At 44.7% G+C, this 15,630-nt stretch overlaps 1 protein-coding gene across 5 annotated transcripts in view; it reads right to left on the reverse strand.

The window, feature by feature from the left end:
• ALKBH8 (alkB homolog 8, tRNA methyltransferase) overlaps positions 1-15,630 on the reverse strand; it is a gene marked incomplete at its 5' end in the record, with an annotated part of 61,767 nt that overhangs the window by 41,242 nt on the left and 4,895 nt on the right. For 3 of the 5 annotated variants that reach the window (XM_083436386.1, XM_083436389.1, XM_083436385.1), the window contains 3 exons: positions 1,411-1,542; positions 5,395-5,635; positions 6,746-6,903. In XM_083436386.1, coding sequence (XP_083292512.1) covers positions 1,411-1,542; positions 5,395-5,635; positions 6,746-6,903 — 531 coding nt within the window. Of the gene's footprint in view, positions 1-1,410; positions 1,543-5,394; positions 5,636-6,745; positions 6,904-8,983; positions 9,126-9,192; positions 9,244-15,630 lie in introns of those variants that run through there. The other 2 variants (XM_083436387.1, XM_083436388.1) reach the window with 2 other exon arrangements.

Consider the following 15,630-nt stretch of genomic DNA (forward strand, 5'->3'; position numbering starts at 1 on the left):
ACTGTTGTCTATGTAGATGATGGCAAGGATACCAGTTATAAACCAGTACCATGAGCAAGCAACTAAACTGATCAAACCACCGAGGTTGAAATGCTTTCCAAAACGATTCCAGATTTTGCACCACAGAAACTCAAGTTCCCCGTTCATAACTAAGGAAACTTACACAGATAAGATTAATGTGCATGTTTATCTTTTGCTGTAAAACACCACGAGCAGAATTTTCTTGGAATGGAATGATGCAAATCCTTAAAACAATTAATCATTTTTATTTTCACAGTTCACGTCTCATGGCACTTGCAAGTATTTAGGCAAATAATTCATTGTCCAGACCAAATTTCAGCACTGTTCAGTCCAAAACCATGACAGCAGGAAAAGGAAGCATTTCACACTCTGATGCTGTTTGACTATCCCCATTATATCTGATAACTGGCCATCCTGGCTAGGAATGATGAGAATTCCCAACCTGTCGACTAAAAAGTTAGCAAGATGGGAACCTACAACTGTCAAAATTCCATGGATTAAGAACAAGCATGGCTCAAAACACCTTTACCTTGGTTGGATAGAATTAGAATCTTTCCTATCAAGATAGTATTTCCATTAATTCATTATTATTATTATTTTATTTATACCCCGCCCATCTGGGCAGCTTACAGCATATATAAAAACATAATAAACATTAAACATTAAAAACGTCCCGATACAGGGCTGCCTTTAGATGTCTTCTAAAAGTTGTGTAGTTCTTTATCTCCTTGACATCTGAAGGGAGGGCGTTCCACAAGGAGGGCGCCACTACCAAGAAGGCCCTCTGCCTAGTTCCCTGTAACTTTGCTTCGCACAGTGAGGGAACCAGCAGAAGGAAACAAAGCTTTCTTATTTTCATCTTCTGCAGAGTGCTTTCACTCCAAATGCTGAAAGATAGCTCTATGCAGCACTCAGGCTGGAAATGCCACTATAGCAGAACCTCAAATGTTGGCTCACCACTAGCCAGCCTCAAAGAGGACCTGCTTTATCTGAGTAACTACTTCTGCCTTCAGCAAGAGGAGCCTCCTCATTTAAAAAGGCTAAGCCTACTTTCACGATCATAGTTCCAATGGGGACAGGAGGACCCTGCGGATCGACTAGGACTTCCGAGGCTGAATCTCATGTGGGAAACAGCATTTGCTCAGGCCAGGAAAGTCCTGCCACAACAGGCCCCATTTGACCAGAGTTTCTTGCGTAAGCGGAGTACCTGGGAATAACTCTGAGGGAAGTTATTTCTCTTGCTCCAAATCCCTGGCCTCATTCCCCAAAATTGGGGAGCGGAACCCGATTTACCATAACAACAACAACAACATCCCCTCAAAGAGTGAGCAAATATGTGATTGGCAGAGTCATCCAAAATAACAGCCATTCTTAGGAAGCATTACTTACCAGCTGAGGTGACTTCATCCTCTGTCCAATCAATGCTTTCTAAAAGTTCCTTTTCTTCCTCAGGCAAAACCACCTCCTCAATTATCTTCAGGCCAGGAGGCAAGGCTGTAGGTGTCAGGTCCTCCCAAGGAACTAGGAATATAAAAAAAATTGAAGAACTCCCCATGCTGTTCTTTCAAGCTACATAGACATATAGTCCTCAAACAAACAAGTTCTGTAATCTAGATGTTCAAATTTGCCAATTTTTTAATGCTCTCTGGGCAGGTAGCAACATCAAAAATGACAAAGCAGTTAAATATAGGGCTTGGCTGGACGCAACACTAAACCATCGTTTACCAGAAAGAGCCTAGCTACCCACTCCTACCCCTCCAGATTCGCATGCTGCCTCATTCCCCTCTGAAGCAGCCAGTAGGTGTAGTTTATAAGCCTTTACTTCCATTTTTAGTTAACTGAAGCTTGCCTTATTATCCTCACTCAGACAAACTGTGGTTAATCTTAATTTTGGTAAGTGGGAACAGGGCAATTTCAAACCACAGTTTATAAAGCTGCCTTACTTTCACCAAACACAGTTATGATTAACCACAGTTTAGGGTCTGAATAACATGCTAACCAGTGTGTCCTCTAAAAAGGCAGCAGGAGCAGTGAGAGGGGCTGCACAAGCCCAGAAGAGAGACTAGGCTTGTTCTTGCAATAACAAACCATGGTTGAGAATTGCATATAATATATTGACAGAAAGGTGCTGTAAGAAGTAGATGTAGGGGGAAACCTGCTCACCTCAAGCCCCTGCCCGACTAGAAAGATCTTGGAAAGCCTCTTATGGAAAGCACATTAGTGAATTAAGTGGTAAAGCCAAAAGCAATCCTAATCGAAGACAGTAATCCTTCTAGTCATGCGCCACAGGCTTGGTCCCCACACACTGCGCCACGCAAACCCCCTTCTGTTTAGGACCAGAGAACCTGGCTGCTTTTCAGATTCAAATGCCTGACTGCTTTGTCAAAGGAAAAGGTCACCATTTCCCCCGGCTGTTCCAGGTGAGATGTCAGCTGCCTTCGATTGTCTCTTCCCAGGACTTCTCACGAGGATTGAGAGTTCGTTTGTGGCCAACAGGCGATGAATACAGAGCGGGGAAAGAAGACATGTCTAAATGCTACGTCCGGGATCAAAAGTACGACAAATCTTTGAGCCCAAAGGTGCGTGGAAGGGAGTTAGACATTCTTGGCAGCCCCCTCCCCAGCTGAAGGGAGTTTCAAAAGCCATTTAATGCTGCGGGAACAGGGTCAGTTGCTGAAAGTCACAAAATTTACTTCCTTTGGATCTTGGACTAGGGCTGCATATACACCATGTGTTTATAAACACCATCTCCAACTCCTCGAAAAATTCCATCAACGGTGTCTCCGAAAAATTTCACACATCACCTGGGAAGACAGGCGAACTAATGCCAGTGTACTGGAAGAAGCAAAGATCACCAGTGTCGAAGCGATGATTCTTCAACATCAACTTCGCTGGACTGGTCATGTTGTGTGGATGCCTGATTATTATCTTCCAAAGCAACTACAAGTCGTACCTTGGTTTTCGAACAGCTTAGTTCTCGAATGTTTTGGCTCCCGAACTCTGCAAAGTGAGTGTTCCAGTTTGTGAACTATTTTTGGAAGCCGAATGTCCGACGGGGCTTCCAATTGGCTTCAGGAACTTTCTGCAGCCAATCAGAAGCCGCACTTTGGTTTCCGAGTGTTTTGGAAGTCGAACAGACTTCTGGAACGGATTCTATTCAACTTCCGAGGTACCACTGTACTCTATTCCCAACTTAAAAATGGTAAGCGTAATGCCGATGGTCAACAAAAAAAGAAGTTCAAAGGCTCTCTCAAGGCAAATCTTAAAAAAAAAAAGGAGTATAAACACCAACAACTGGGAAACACTGGCCTGCAAGTGCTCCATTTGAACAACAGCCTTTACCAAAGGTATCATGGGTTTTGAAGACGCTCAAACTCAAGACAAAAGGGAGAAACGCGCTAATAATAATAATAATAATAATAAATTTTATTTATACCCCGCCCTCCCCAGCCAAAGCTGGGCTCAGGGCGGCTAACAACAGCTAAGAGGAAGGCACGCTTGGCAAACCCTCACCATGATCAACTCCTGCCTGAAAAACTATGTCCCCACTGCGGAAGGACGTGTGGGTCCAGAACTGGCCTCCACAGTCACCTACAGACTTACTGTTAAAACCGTGTTTTGGAAGACAATCTTACTCGGCTACAAGTGATCACCAAAGAAGAAGATATGTTTAGAGCACATTTTGCTCCCCATAGAAACCAGGGAATTGTAGTTTACCGCTCCCAGCATCCTTCACAAACTACAGTTCCTCATATTCTTTGGGGTGTGCTTAAATGCATGCAGCCTATGGCCCCAAACCCCCTAAGCAGTGCACCTGACCCTCCCAGTAAGCCCCCTTTCCCCTATCTGCCTGCCACAGATTGTCAGCCTTGCAATCAAGTCCAAAAAGAATGCTAGCCCACAAGATTATGGAAACAATTAAAAGAAAATATTCAGTATGTATTAAAAGCTATATCATTGCGGAATTGTAAATATCCAGCTGTTAGTAAGCAGCTAATGTTGATCAGTGGAACATGGGTGGCGCTGTGGGTTAAACCACAGAGCCTAGGACTTGCTGATCAGAAGATCGGTGGTTCGAATCCCCGCAACAGGGTGAGCTCCCGTTGCTCGGTCCCTGCTCCTGCCAACCTAGCAGGTCGAAAGCACGTCAAAGTGCAAGTAGATAAATAGGTACTGCTGTGGCGGGAAGGTAAGTGGTGTTTCCATGCGCTGCTCTTGTTTGCCAGAAGCAGCTTAGTCATGCTGGCCACATGACCCGGAAGCTGTATGCCGGCTCCCTCAGCCAATAAAGCAAGATGAACACCCAACCCCAGAGTCGGCCACGACTGGACCTAATGGTCAGGGGTCCCCTTACCTTTACTGTTGATCAGTAACTCAAATAATAATCCAGAAATAGTAAGTACCTGCGCACATTTTACCTGACGCATTGCTATATTCCTAAAAGCTGATCTTAAAATAAGATAGCACTTCCTCGATTTCTGATGTTCAGGCTTTCAATACCATCGCTTATGCAGCCAAAACGGCACCACCCGCGCACAAGAGGGAGGCATCAGCCAGCACAGATGAATCCCAGGGTTTACAGAGGTACATGCAATGATGACAGGTGAGGAAGAAGGTGGGAAGACCAGCAGAAAACGGCACCAGACATGCAGTGCCATTCTCCTCCCTCCTGAGCTCTACAGGGGCAACACTGAGACCAAAGAGGAGGAAACAGACAGGCAGAGCAACTCCTTAGAGTGGTTGTGCTTAAGAAGGCAGGCAAAGATGGGGGGGGGGCAGCTGGCTGAGGGCAGACTAAGGTTTATGGAGATGTGCCCCATTTGCCCTAATGAACCAGCCTCCACTGGAAGTATGATGCATTTAAGAGTGGGAGCCCTAGGTGGGTGGCCTGGCTCTATTTATTTATTAAACCTGTGTTTATCTATCTATCTATCTATCTATCTATCTATCTATCCATCCATCCTGTATACCTGAAGGAGCATCTCCACCCCCATCATTCAGGCCAGACACTGAGGTCCAGCTCAGAGGGCCTTCTGGCGGTTCCCTCATTGCGAGAAATGAGGTTACAGGGAACCAGACAGAGGGCCTTCTCGGTAGTGGCACCCGCCCTGTGGAATGCCCTCCCATCAAATGTCAAGGAAATAAGCAGCTATCCTATTTTTAAAAGACACCTGAAGGCAGCCCTGTTTAGGGAAGATTTTAATATTTAACGCTGTATTGTGTTTAACACTCGATTGGGAGCCGCCCAGAGTGGCTGGGGAAACTCAGACAGATGGTCGGGGTATAAATAATAAATTATTATTATTATTACTACTATTATTATTACCATTATTATTATTATTATTATTAACAGCTAAATAAAAGCAGCAATACCTTTTTCCACAAAGTTGAAATAGAGAACGACAGTTTGGCCCGAGTCCTCCACCTTTATCTCCTTCCCGTTGAGGGAGTCATAGGCTTTTTTGGAGTCTTCTGTCCTTCCGTATTTCACAAACGAATATGGTTTACCGGGAGGCATTAGGAGAGCTTTCACCAGCCCACAATCCTGCACTACGCCGAGCAGTTGGCATCTGCTTACACCATTGCCCAGACCTCCGTTGGCAACCACCAGGCTCTAATTATCGGGAGATAAAGAGGGGGGCGGGGGAGGGGGGAGGGGCAAGAGGACAAGTGAGACACAGACATGAGTAATCAACCCTAATTTATTCATCTGAAAGCAACATTCCATAAACACATCGGAGAAATAAAAGAGGAAATTAGGCTCTTATCCCAGAATTGCTCTGTTTGAAAAACAAAATGAAATGTTTAGATTTGAAATAGCTAGAAATTTGTTGTTGTTGTTATGATTTTGATTTATATACTGCCCTTTATAAAAAGATCTCAGGGCGGTGGACAACATTAAAAACCTATTTTACAGCGTGTAATAATAAAAACATAAAACAAAGCATGGTAATAGACAGCATAGTCATAAAAACCATCATAATAACAGTCATCCACACACCTTTAACAGGCCATAGATTATTTAATGGTCAAAGACCTGGCTAAAAAGGAATGTTTTCACCTGGCGCCTAAATACATTTAATGATAGTGCTAGGCGAGCCTCACTGGAGAGAGCATTTCACAGACAGGGAGCCGCCACAGAAAAGGCCCCCTCTTGTTTTGCCACCCTCCAAACCTCTCAGGCAGGGGGGACATAGAGATGGGCCTCAGATGACAACCACAGGGTCTGGGTCAGTTCGTATGGGGAGAGGCAGTCCTTAAGGTATTGAGATCCTGAGCCATGTAAGGCTTTATAGGTCAACACCAGCACTTTGAATTGGGCCCAGAAAATAATTAGCAGCCAGTGTAGCTGGGTTGGGTCAGGATTGGCATTATATGCTCAAACCATCTTGTTCTGGTCAGCAACCTGGCCACTGAATTTTGCACCATATATAATTATTGATAGCAGCTTTCATTTATGGAAAAACTACTCAAGACGTATTAATCCAGGATGGGTAGTTGTCCATTTCACCAACAGCTTGGATTTCTGCCATGTGATCTGTTCCACACCAGCCTTCTCCATCTCGAACCTGGTGCCCTCCAGAGGTTGCTGAACTCCAAATCCCATTAGCCACAGCTAGTCTGGCCAATGAGCCCCATTAAGATCAGTGGGACCGATCTCTTAGTAAAGCTGCTTAAAACACCATTCACATTCAACTAGGAGCAACTTCAACCCCCAAATCACCTTGGTGGGGTACGACACACACTCAATCCCCTCGTGCCTTAGCAGGGTATGCCTGGCCTTCATCTGTTTCTGCCGCAGCTTCTTCTCTGCTTTACTGAGTCTCTGTTGACCAATGCCGTCTGTTTCCATGATGAAAAGGTCAATGGAGAAGATGCCATCTGGGGGAAAGAAAGGACCAGGTTTTAAATCCCTTGAACGGAGCAAAAACAATCAGCAACAAATCCTGGTTTTGACCTATAAAGCTCTTTATAGAACACCCAATATGGCATTAAATCCTCAGTCTGAAGATACAAACCAGTGTAACTTGCTCATCCCAGGGGCATGGTGGGAGCATTCAGCTCGGTCACGTGACCTGGCAACCCTGCATAGAACCCAGTTTTAATGGCTTGTTTTCCCTCTGCCAGGGTTAGGCAGAGCAGCAGCCCCTCTGCTGAACAGGGTTTGGATCTGGTGTGACTTTACACCAGCTTCTTGTGCACAGGCCTGCTCCCTAATCCTTATAACAACCCTGTGAAATTAGCTGATATTATTCTCATATGTCTCACGAAGTTAGAGATGAGCGCCATGAGATTTCCCCTGAGCCCTTTATGTTTGTTTGCTTTTCTGTTTTATTGTTGTAGCTTATTTGCAATCCACCGTGGGAGCCCTCTGGTTGTGGGAGCAGGATATAAACGCAGCACCTAAAACCAAAATAAGGCTGCAATACAGTCCAACACTGACTGCCCTCCTGCAAATACTGGGAAGTAATTTCCAGTGAAAAAGATTTTTTTCCTGAGCAAAAATTTTTTGGGTTGAGCTCCACATTTAAGAGATGGAACAAGCTGATTCAATTTTCAATTTCTGACTGTACTGACAAAAGAGAGAGTCTCCTTTGTACCAGTAGATGGTGCACTCTGCCCATTTATAATTCCCCACACTCTTGAACATTATTCCCCTTTTATTTCTGGTCATTCCTAGCTTACAGAATCACAGAAGTAAAAAATCGACTTTGCTGTAATCTTAATGCAAGTGAAAAACTTGAGGCCTTCTGAAAAGGTTGGTATTAGCTAGCAAATGCCCTGGAGTTACCATTAAAACAAAGCAAAGAGGTAAAGTGGCAGAGCATTTAGAGGCAACCTGTGGGTTAAACCACAGAGCCTAGGGCTTGCTGATCAGAAGGTCAGCAGTTCGAATCCCCTTGACAAGGTGAGCTCCCGTTGCTCAGTCCCTGCTCCTGCCAATGTAGCAGTTTGAAAGCACACAAGTAAATAGGTACCGCTCCAGCGGGAAGGTAAACAGCATTTCTGTGCACTGCTCTGGTTCGCCAGAAGTAGCTTGGTCATGCTGGCCACATGAACCGGAAGCTGTACGCCGGCTCCCTCAGCCAATAAAGCAAGATAAGCGCCACAACCCCAGAATCGTCCACGACTGGACCTAACGGTCCGGGGTCCCTTTACCTTTAAGCTATTATAGCAATCTGTTCTAAAACAGGTTTTTGAAATAAACAAAAACAGGGTTTTAGAAGTGGTTGAAGGCCTCTGCTGACTCAGTGGCAGAAGACGTGTCCTGCATCTTTGAACAGAATTACTCCAGCTGCTCTCACACGTGGCTAAAGGTAGCATGGAAGCAGTAAAAGATAAAGGGACCCCTGACCATTAGGTCCAGTTGTGACCGACTCTGGGGTTGCGACGCTCATCTCGCTTTATTGGCCGAGGGAGCCGGCATACAGCTTCTGGGTCACGTGGCCAGCATGACTAAGCCTCTTGTGGAGAACCAGAGCAGCGCACGGAAACGCCGTTTACCTTTCTGCCAGAGTGGTACCTATTTATCTACTTGTACTTTGACGTGCTTTCGAACTGCTAGGTTGGCAGGAACAGGGGCCGAGCAACGGGAGCTTACCCCATAGCGGAGATTCGAACCACCGACCTTCTGATCAGCAAGTCCTAGGCTCTGTGGTTTAACCCACAGCGCCACCCACGTCCCTTCATGGAAGTGGTACTGATGGATAAATAAACATGCTCAAGGTTGCTGTTGTTTTCATAGAATCATGGAATTACAGAATTGGAGAACTGGAAGGGTCATCTACTCCAACCCCATTGCAGTGCAGGAATCTCAACTAGATTTTACACGGGATCAAAGCCAGGACTGTGGTGTCTATTTTTTGCTGCCTTTGTTCCACCCCCACCACCTCAAAAAAAGAAGTGCTCTGAAAACAGTAGCTGTTATGTCTGGACAGGAATTTTAGGCTACGATCCTTACAACACTCTCTTTCCAAAACTTAGTTAGCATGGCCACATCCTGTTAATAAAGTGCTGATTCAGTGTCTCGGGAGCAGGAGACGCCACGCAAGTCTGAAATCAGGAGAGGAATCCATCCTGTCTTGGGTTCGAATTTGCAGCCTGGTTAAAAGATGTGGCCATTTGCCTTTCTGCAAAGCAGAGCAAAGCAGAGAAAAGAAACTGGCTTACCTTACAGGAGGGCAGCCATGCTGCAGGAAACAGCCAAACTACAATTCCCATGAAGCTCTTCGCTTACAACTCCCGTCATGCCTTGCAAACTCCCGGCTTTCTTTTAACTCCTTCATTACACGCATGCGGTATCACGTTGCAGAGTTCTTTTTTATTTCTCCAAACTACGTTGTGCCTCGATGGGATAAAGATTAAGTAAAGCTAACACTGCTTTGTTTTTCAGAGCCCTGAGCGTGATGGAGGGGAAGGAAGGTTAGGTTTTGGTGGAAATCGTACAGCATTATTCCGCACCCTTCTCTGCATTTTAAGTTTCTAAGTGTTTGCAGCCAATATGTGTGGCTTAAAAAAAAGGGGGGGGGGCTGCAATTTCGTTATAGGCCTAATGTGTAATAAGTCCCACTGAGTTCAATGAGGCTTTCCTCCAGGCAAAAATGTGCAACTGGCTTCAACATTAAACTTAGAAGATAACTCTTGCATTATTTTTTTAAAATCAGCAAAAGGGTAGTGGGAATGGATGAGCAATTAATTAAACAGACATGTATACATACAGTTTTGTAGTGGTGAATTATGGAGTGCAAGCTTTCCTCATGATCACCCCCATAAGTCTATAGTTACAGGTAGGTAGCCGTGTTGGTCTGCTGTAGTCAAAACAAAAGAAAAAAATTCCTTCCAGTAGCACCTTAGAGACCAACTAAGTTTGTTATTGGTATGAGCTTTCGTGTACATGCACACTTCTTCAGATACCTAAGCTCATACCAATAACAAACCCCCATAAGTGTTTTATTATTTCATAAAATGTATTGGCCACTTGATTATAAGAAAAACCTCAAAGCGGTTTACAAAAAACAAATCAAGGGGAAAAAATACAGCCCTGCTTTAAAACATGCAAAAGTTAAAATACTAAAGCAGATTAAAATTTCCTCAACTTTCTAAGCATCTGGCTAAAGGATTGTCTATAAACAGGAATGCTTTTAGCAGGTGCCGAAAAGAATACAGTAAAGGTGCCTGCTTGATCTCAATATGCAGGGAGTTCCAAAGGGGTAGGTGCTGCCACGCTAAACTAGGGTTGCCAGGAGCACCCCAGACCCTGAGATTTCAGGGCCCAAACATGAGACCTGGTTGATGTCGTGGGTGGAGGCTGCCTGAGAGCATGTCATTATCACCAATGCCTCCTTTGTTTCTGCAGTTTGCAAGTGGTACTTCCCTCTCTCCTGGTTCCCCTCCATGTGACAAGCATGTTCCTATCATCATCTGTGAACTATTGGAGGCTGTGCTTCATTTTATTGTTATTACATTTATATACCAAATTTCTTCCTTTTCTGTTTTTGGACTACAATCCCCATCATCCACTGGTCTTGCTAGCTAAGGATGATGGAAGTTGTAGTCCAAAAAGAAGTAGAGGTCCAAGTTTGGGAAACTGAGCTAGATGAACCAAACGGCATAAGGCACCTTCCTTTATTCCTGCTTTAAATCAAAACCTCAACGAGTAATTCTTTTGTAAATGCTTTTTTGAAAAAATCATATAAGAAAAAAGTAAAAACATAAACGAGATCACGTCACATCCTGGCTGATACAATAAAGAAGAAGAAGAAGAGGAGGAGGAGGAGTTTGGATTTGATATCCCACTTTATCACTACCCGAAGGAGTCTTAAAGCATCTCACATTCTCCTTTCCCTGCCTTCCCCACAGCAAGCATTCTGTGAGGTGAGTGGGGCTGAGAGACTTCAAAGAAGTGTGACTAGCCCAAGGTCACACAGCAGCTGCATGTGGAGGAGCGGAGACGCGAACCCAGTTCCCCGGATTACGAGTCTCGCTCTTAACCACTACACCACACTGGCTCTTTATGTTGATTCCCCCCCACACACACACACACAAATCTGATTTATTCTCTCATTTTATTTATTTATTATCATCAGTGGTATTTTTCTAGAAACAGGTGCCAGAAGTCACCACAAATGCCTCTCTTGTTCTCTTATAATGGTAATGGCATTATAAGACATGCCGGAACCGAGTTCTGGCTGGGGAAAAACCCTGATTATCACCACCACCATTTTTGGGGGGTTTCAGGCGGGTTCTCAGTCAAAGTTAATCGGCAGCTGCTCTCAGACTCAAACCATATATTGCCTTTTGGTGGAGCCCTTCAATTTCTCTTTTGGTCTCCACTCTTGCTCCCCCATCTCAAAACAGTCCCTGTGGATTCAAGACACAACTCCAAGAGTACATCTGCTTGCCCACTGGCTTATTGGAGATTCTCTCCATCTTTTTTCTGCTTGCTGCTCCACAAATAATTCTGAGGCCAGGGGTTGCCAGCCCAGCACCTGTGACCACATCTGTAACTATAGAGGCCCTTCCCTGGCACCCATAGGGTACCCTCCCTCCACTGAAATTTGGCTTGAAAGAGACATTCTGTTGTAGCTAATGGATTGGTTGTAGTGTGTACTCTGTGTGTGTGTGCGCGCACGCGCATGCGTGTGTTGTGTCAGGAGTTCAGCTTACACTCGAGTAGGACCCTGGCAGAGACACATGCCCGACTGGCATGTTCTCTCCCTCCTGGTCAATTGTTCAGGAGCTTCAAAAGCTTTCTTCTGCCCAAAGATCACAGCAACTGATGCCAACCGACACCGGCACACTTAGAGAGCTGCAGAGTCTTCACAGCTTTGCATGACAGACCTCAGCAACATTTTGGCTAATCTACTTTATTTACATATAAACACACATGGAGCACTGCAACATGGCTCCCTCTCTCTCTAGCATCAGAGAGCAAAGAAGAAAAGAAGAAAGGACAATAGTCCCACTTCACAGAACACAGTAACACAAACATCCTGTCTCCATCACTTCCCACTCTGTGGAGTCAAAACATACACCGTCATGTGAAAGACAACAATCCCATGACTGCAATCATGGAGCAGGAATTATAACATGACAGTTTCTCCAGTGTGCAAATTGGCCTGTGGGGCGGGGAAGTTGGCAACACCTGAGCTAAGTTAAGCGTATGTTCTGCTCTCCCTCACTGAAATCACTGGGACTCTGCCATTACGATGGGCAGGATTGTTCCCTATTGTATGCAAATAATGGGATGGCAGCAGAATGTTTCGTAGCCACATTTGAGTGCATGGCAGGAAAGAGATCTGACAAAATACACATTGACCTAAATTCAAATCGGAGTCCCGCTTCCAGGCAGGGAAGACCAATTCTCTATTGTAACTCCGCTGAGGCTTGAGCTATCCCTCTTTAGAAAGTTACCCAGAGAAGCCTTGCACTGTGTGTCAGGTCGATTTTACATCTGAGCAGTTCAGTCAGGTTTTCATATTGTGACTGGTATTATCTAACGCCTGCAGGGAGGGCTAGATTTTCTATATAAAAACATCCCCAGTTTTGCAAGGAGAAAGCCAAATTGTATTAAAAAGATTCGGCATTGCATTTACCTTATATTAATAACTAATTGTTCAGGTGCCCTTTCTGATTTCTCAGAACTCCTCAGAGTTCAGTCCCCAGCCATGAGAGCTAGAAATTTGGTTGTGTAATGCCACAACTAGATTTTGAAATGGATCCTTCATTTTGTTTCAGTATTGCTTCAACCATCTTTGACTTGAGATGTCAATGGGACAGAACATATAACATAGAAGAAGAAGAAGAAGAAGAAGAAGAAGAAGAAGAAGAAGAAGAAGAAGAAGAAGAATTTATTATTTATACCCCGTCCATCTGGCTGGGTTTCCCCAGCCACTCTGGGAAGCTCCCAACAGAATATTAAAATACAATAATCTATTAAACATGAAAAGCTTCCCCAAACAGGGCTGCCTTCAGATGTCTTCTAAAAGTCTGGTAGTTGTTTTTCTCTTTGACATCTGTTGGGAGGGTATTCCACAGAGCGGGTGCCACTACTGAGAAGGCCCTCTGCCTGGTTCCCTGTAACTTGGCTTCTCGCAGGGAGGGAACAACCAGAAGGCCCTCGGCGCTGGACCTCACTGGACAAAAGCAATATTAAATCACTATTATCTCCAGTCCTGATAAAACTGCTGATTCGGAAAGTCCATGCTTATCTATATTTGCTCTTCCTACATTTCAACTTTCAAGGTGGTGCAAGTGCAAGATTTTGAGAAAGGGCTCATTCATTCTTTTAATGTGGATGGTGAGCTTCTTCTCCAAATTACTGCCTTCCCACAATTTCCCCTCCCTTGATCCAGATTTCCTTATACCAGGGATACTCTGAGAAAGGAGAGGGTATGTGGAAATCCAAATTGAGGGAAGCAGAGATACCAACTTGAATAAAATATGGGGGGGGGGGCAGACAAGGACAGTGATATTGGAGGTAGGGGGACGAGGACATAGGAGGGATGGCAGAAAAGAAGTTTGAAAGTAAATGGCAAAGCTATTGACGATGTCCTCCTCCCTTGGCTCTTACAGCATGTCTTGAATTGAATTTTTAAAAATGACAAGCAACCAGGGAGCTGCTTCCTCTCTTGTCCTAGCAGAGCTCCATGAATCTGTCCCATGGAGCACGCAGTTTCATTCTCTCTTCCTGTCTGTCTCCAATTGCAAGGGCTGTAAGAAATGAGGTTTTCCCCCGATCCCAGCTCTCTTGCATCCAGCAACCCTTTTACAAGTTCTTTTACTGGGCTCAACTTTGGGGGGCCCTGGCCTCCTCAGATATTTTATGGGGGGCAAAGGGACCTGGGCCCCCAGGAGTTGGCACCTATGGAGGGAAGGGAAAGTGTGGGAAGTCAGTGATTTAGGGGGGAATGTCATAGAGCATGGGTGGGCAAACTAAGGCCCAGGGGCCAGATCCACCCAATCACCTTCTAAATCCAGCCTGCGGACGGTCCGGGAATCAGCGTGTTTTTACATGAGTAGAATTTGTGCTTTTATTTAAAATGCATCTCTGGGTTATTTGTGGGGCACAGGAATTCATTCATTTCCCCCAAAAAAGATATAGTCCGGCCTCCCACAAGGTCTGAGGGACAGTGGACCAGCCCCCTGCTGAAAAGGTTTGCTGACCCCTGTCATAGAGCAAGGGATAATTAATGGAGGTATATTAAATGACAGTACAGATGAGCCCAAAATCTCTCACCTAATAAAGCTTAGAAGTTATGGAATCAGGTGCCAGGTTCCCTTATAGAACAGTCTCATGGGCCAAATTAGGACCCCTGCTGGGCCAGCAATTAGGACGTTTTAGTTTTGGGGAGACAACCAATGACCCACATGGTAGACATTTATACAATTATAAATAGTGTGTAGATGGTGAACACACATCATTCCAGTTTGGCATGGCTTACTAAATTGCTGTTTGGGCCCATAACCAAGAACCCGTTGTATGACTTTGCATTGTCATGCTAGAATTGAAGAAGCTGGTTAAAAGGCCAGCCTTTTAAGTATCTGGCTGTTAGCCTAAGGCTGGCTATAGTAGAACAGAAATGCCTTTTTGAAATTTTCAGTGGCTTTTTGTTTCCTAGTCCAATATTCCTCTTTGGCTGGATAAGCTTTTATCTTTAGGCAGAATCAGTACATGTGCAGCTCAGTCCTATTCACGTTGAGTTGGGATGTAAACATACCGCATTTATATGTCAAAATTATTTTTCAAAAACCTTTTTTGCTGGCACATCAAAGTCTGCAGATGGTTGCCAGTTCTTCAAAGAGAATGATCCTACAGGTTAAAAGAAAAGAATAACTTAAAAGCTTTTTGCAGTTACGAAAACAGTCTCTCCTTTCAGCGGGGAGAGACGAGGCCAATATTTTGCAAAACTTCTCTGGTTTAAGTTAATATCACAGAATACTCTTCCACCCCTAAGGAAAATTGTGACATTAACCTGAGAAAAAACCCAGTTCTGTCACAAACGATTAGGATTCGGTGGGCAGCTGGAAGGCTGTGCAACTTTAGCTGGTTATTCTCATGCTAGCTGTGCTAAAGAAGCAATCTTTTTGGCATTTTCTCTCTCTTTAGGGCACAATCCCATCCCTTGTCAAGGAGGCTGTGAGCAAGAGCTTACACATAAGCAGTGGTTCTATCAGAACAGACATTCAGAAAGATGCCCAGAATGAGCAAGAAGGCAGGAGGGGGTGTGGAGAGGGGTGCATATTTTGCTGTCTATACTGGCTTGTTGTGTGACTCTTGTAATGGTCCTGTGATGCACCGACCATGCCAAAATCCGAATTGATGCTTATGTCTATGGTGTAGCTCGCATTGATTTAAGGAGAGTCAGGGTCGCAGGGTTACTGGCTTCAGTCCAGTAAAGTATTCAAGGCCTTCCTTGTAAGCTTAAGAATGTAACTAATCCTGGATTATTCACTCCACTAAGGTAGTAACCTGGTTGCCTCGTCCTTGAATTCTTCATTGGCACGAGCCTGGCAAAACTGAGCTCTTAAAAGGACCAGGAGCTCTTAAAAGGACCAGGACATCCCCACTTAAACGTTGTAGAAAAAAAGCCACCGGCCTGTTGATTC

Source organism: Podarcis tiliguerta (assembly GCF_965153285.1).
Source record: "Podarcis tiliguerta genome assembly, chromosome: 4".
In the NCBI taxonomy this organism is placed as follows: Eukaryota; Metazoa; Chordata; class Lepidosauria; order Squamata; family Lacertidae; genus Podarcis; species Podarcis tiliguerta.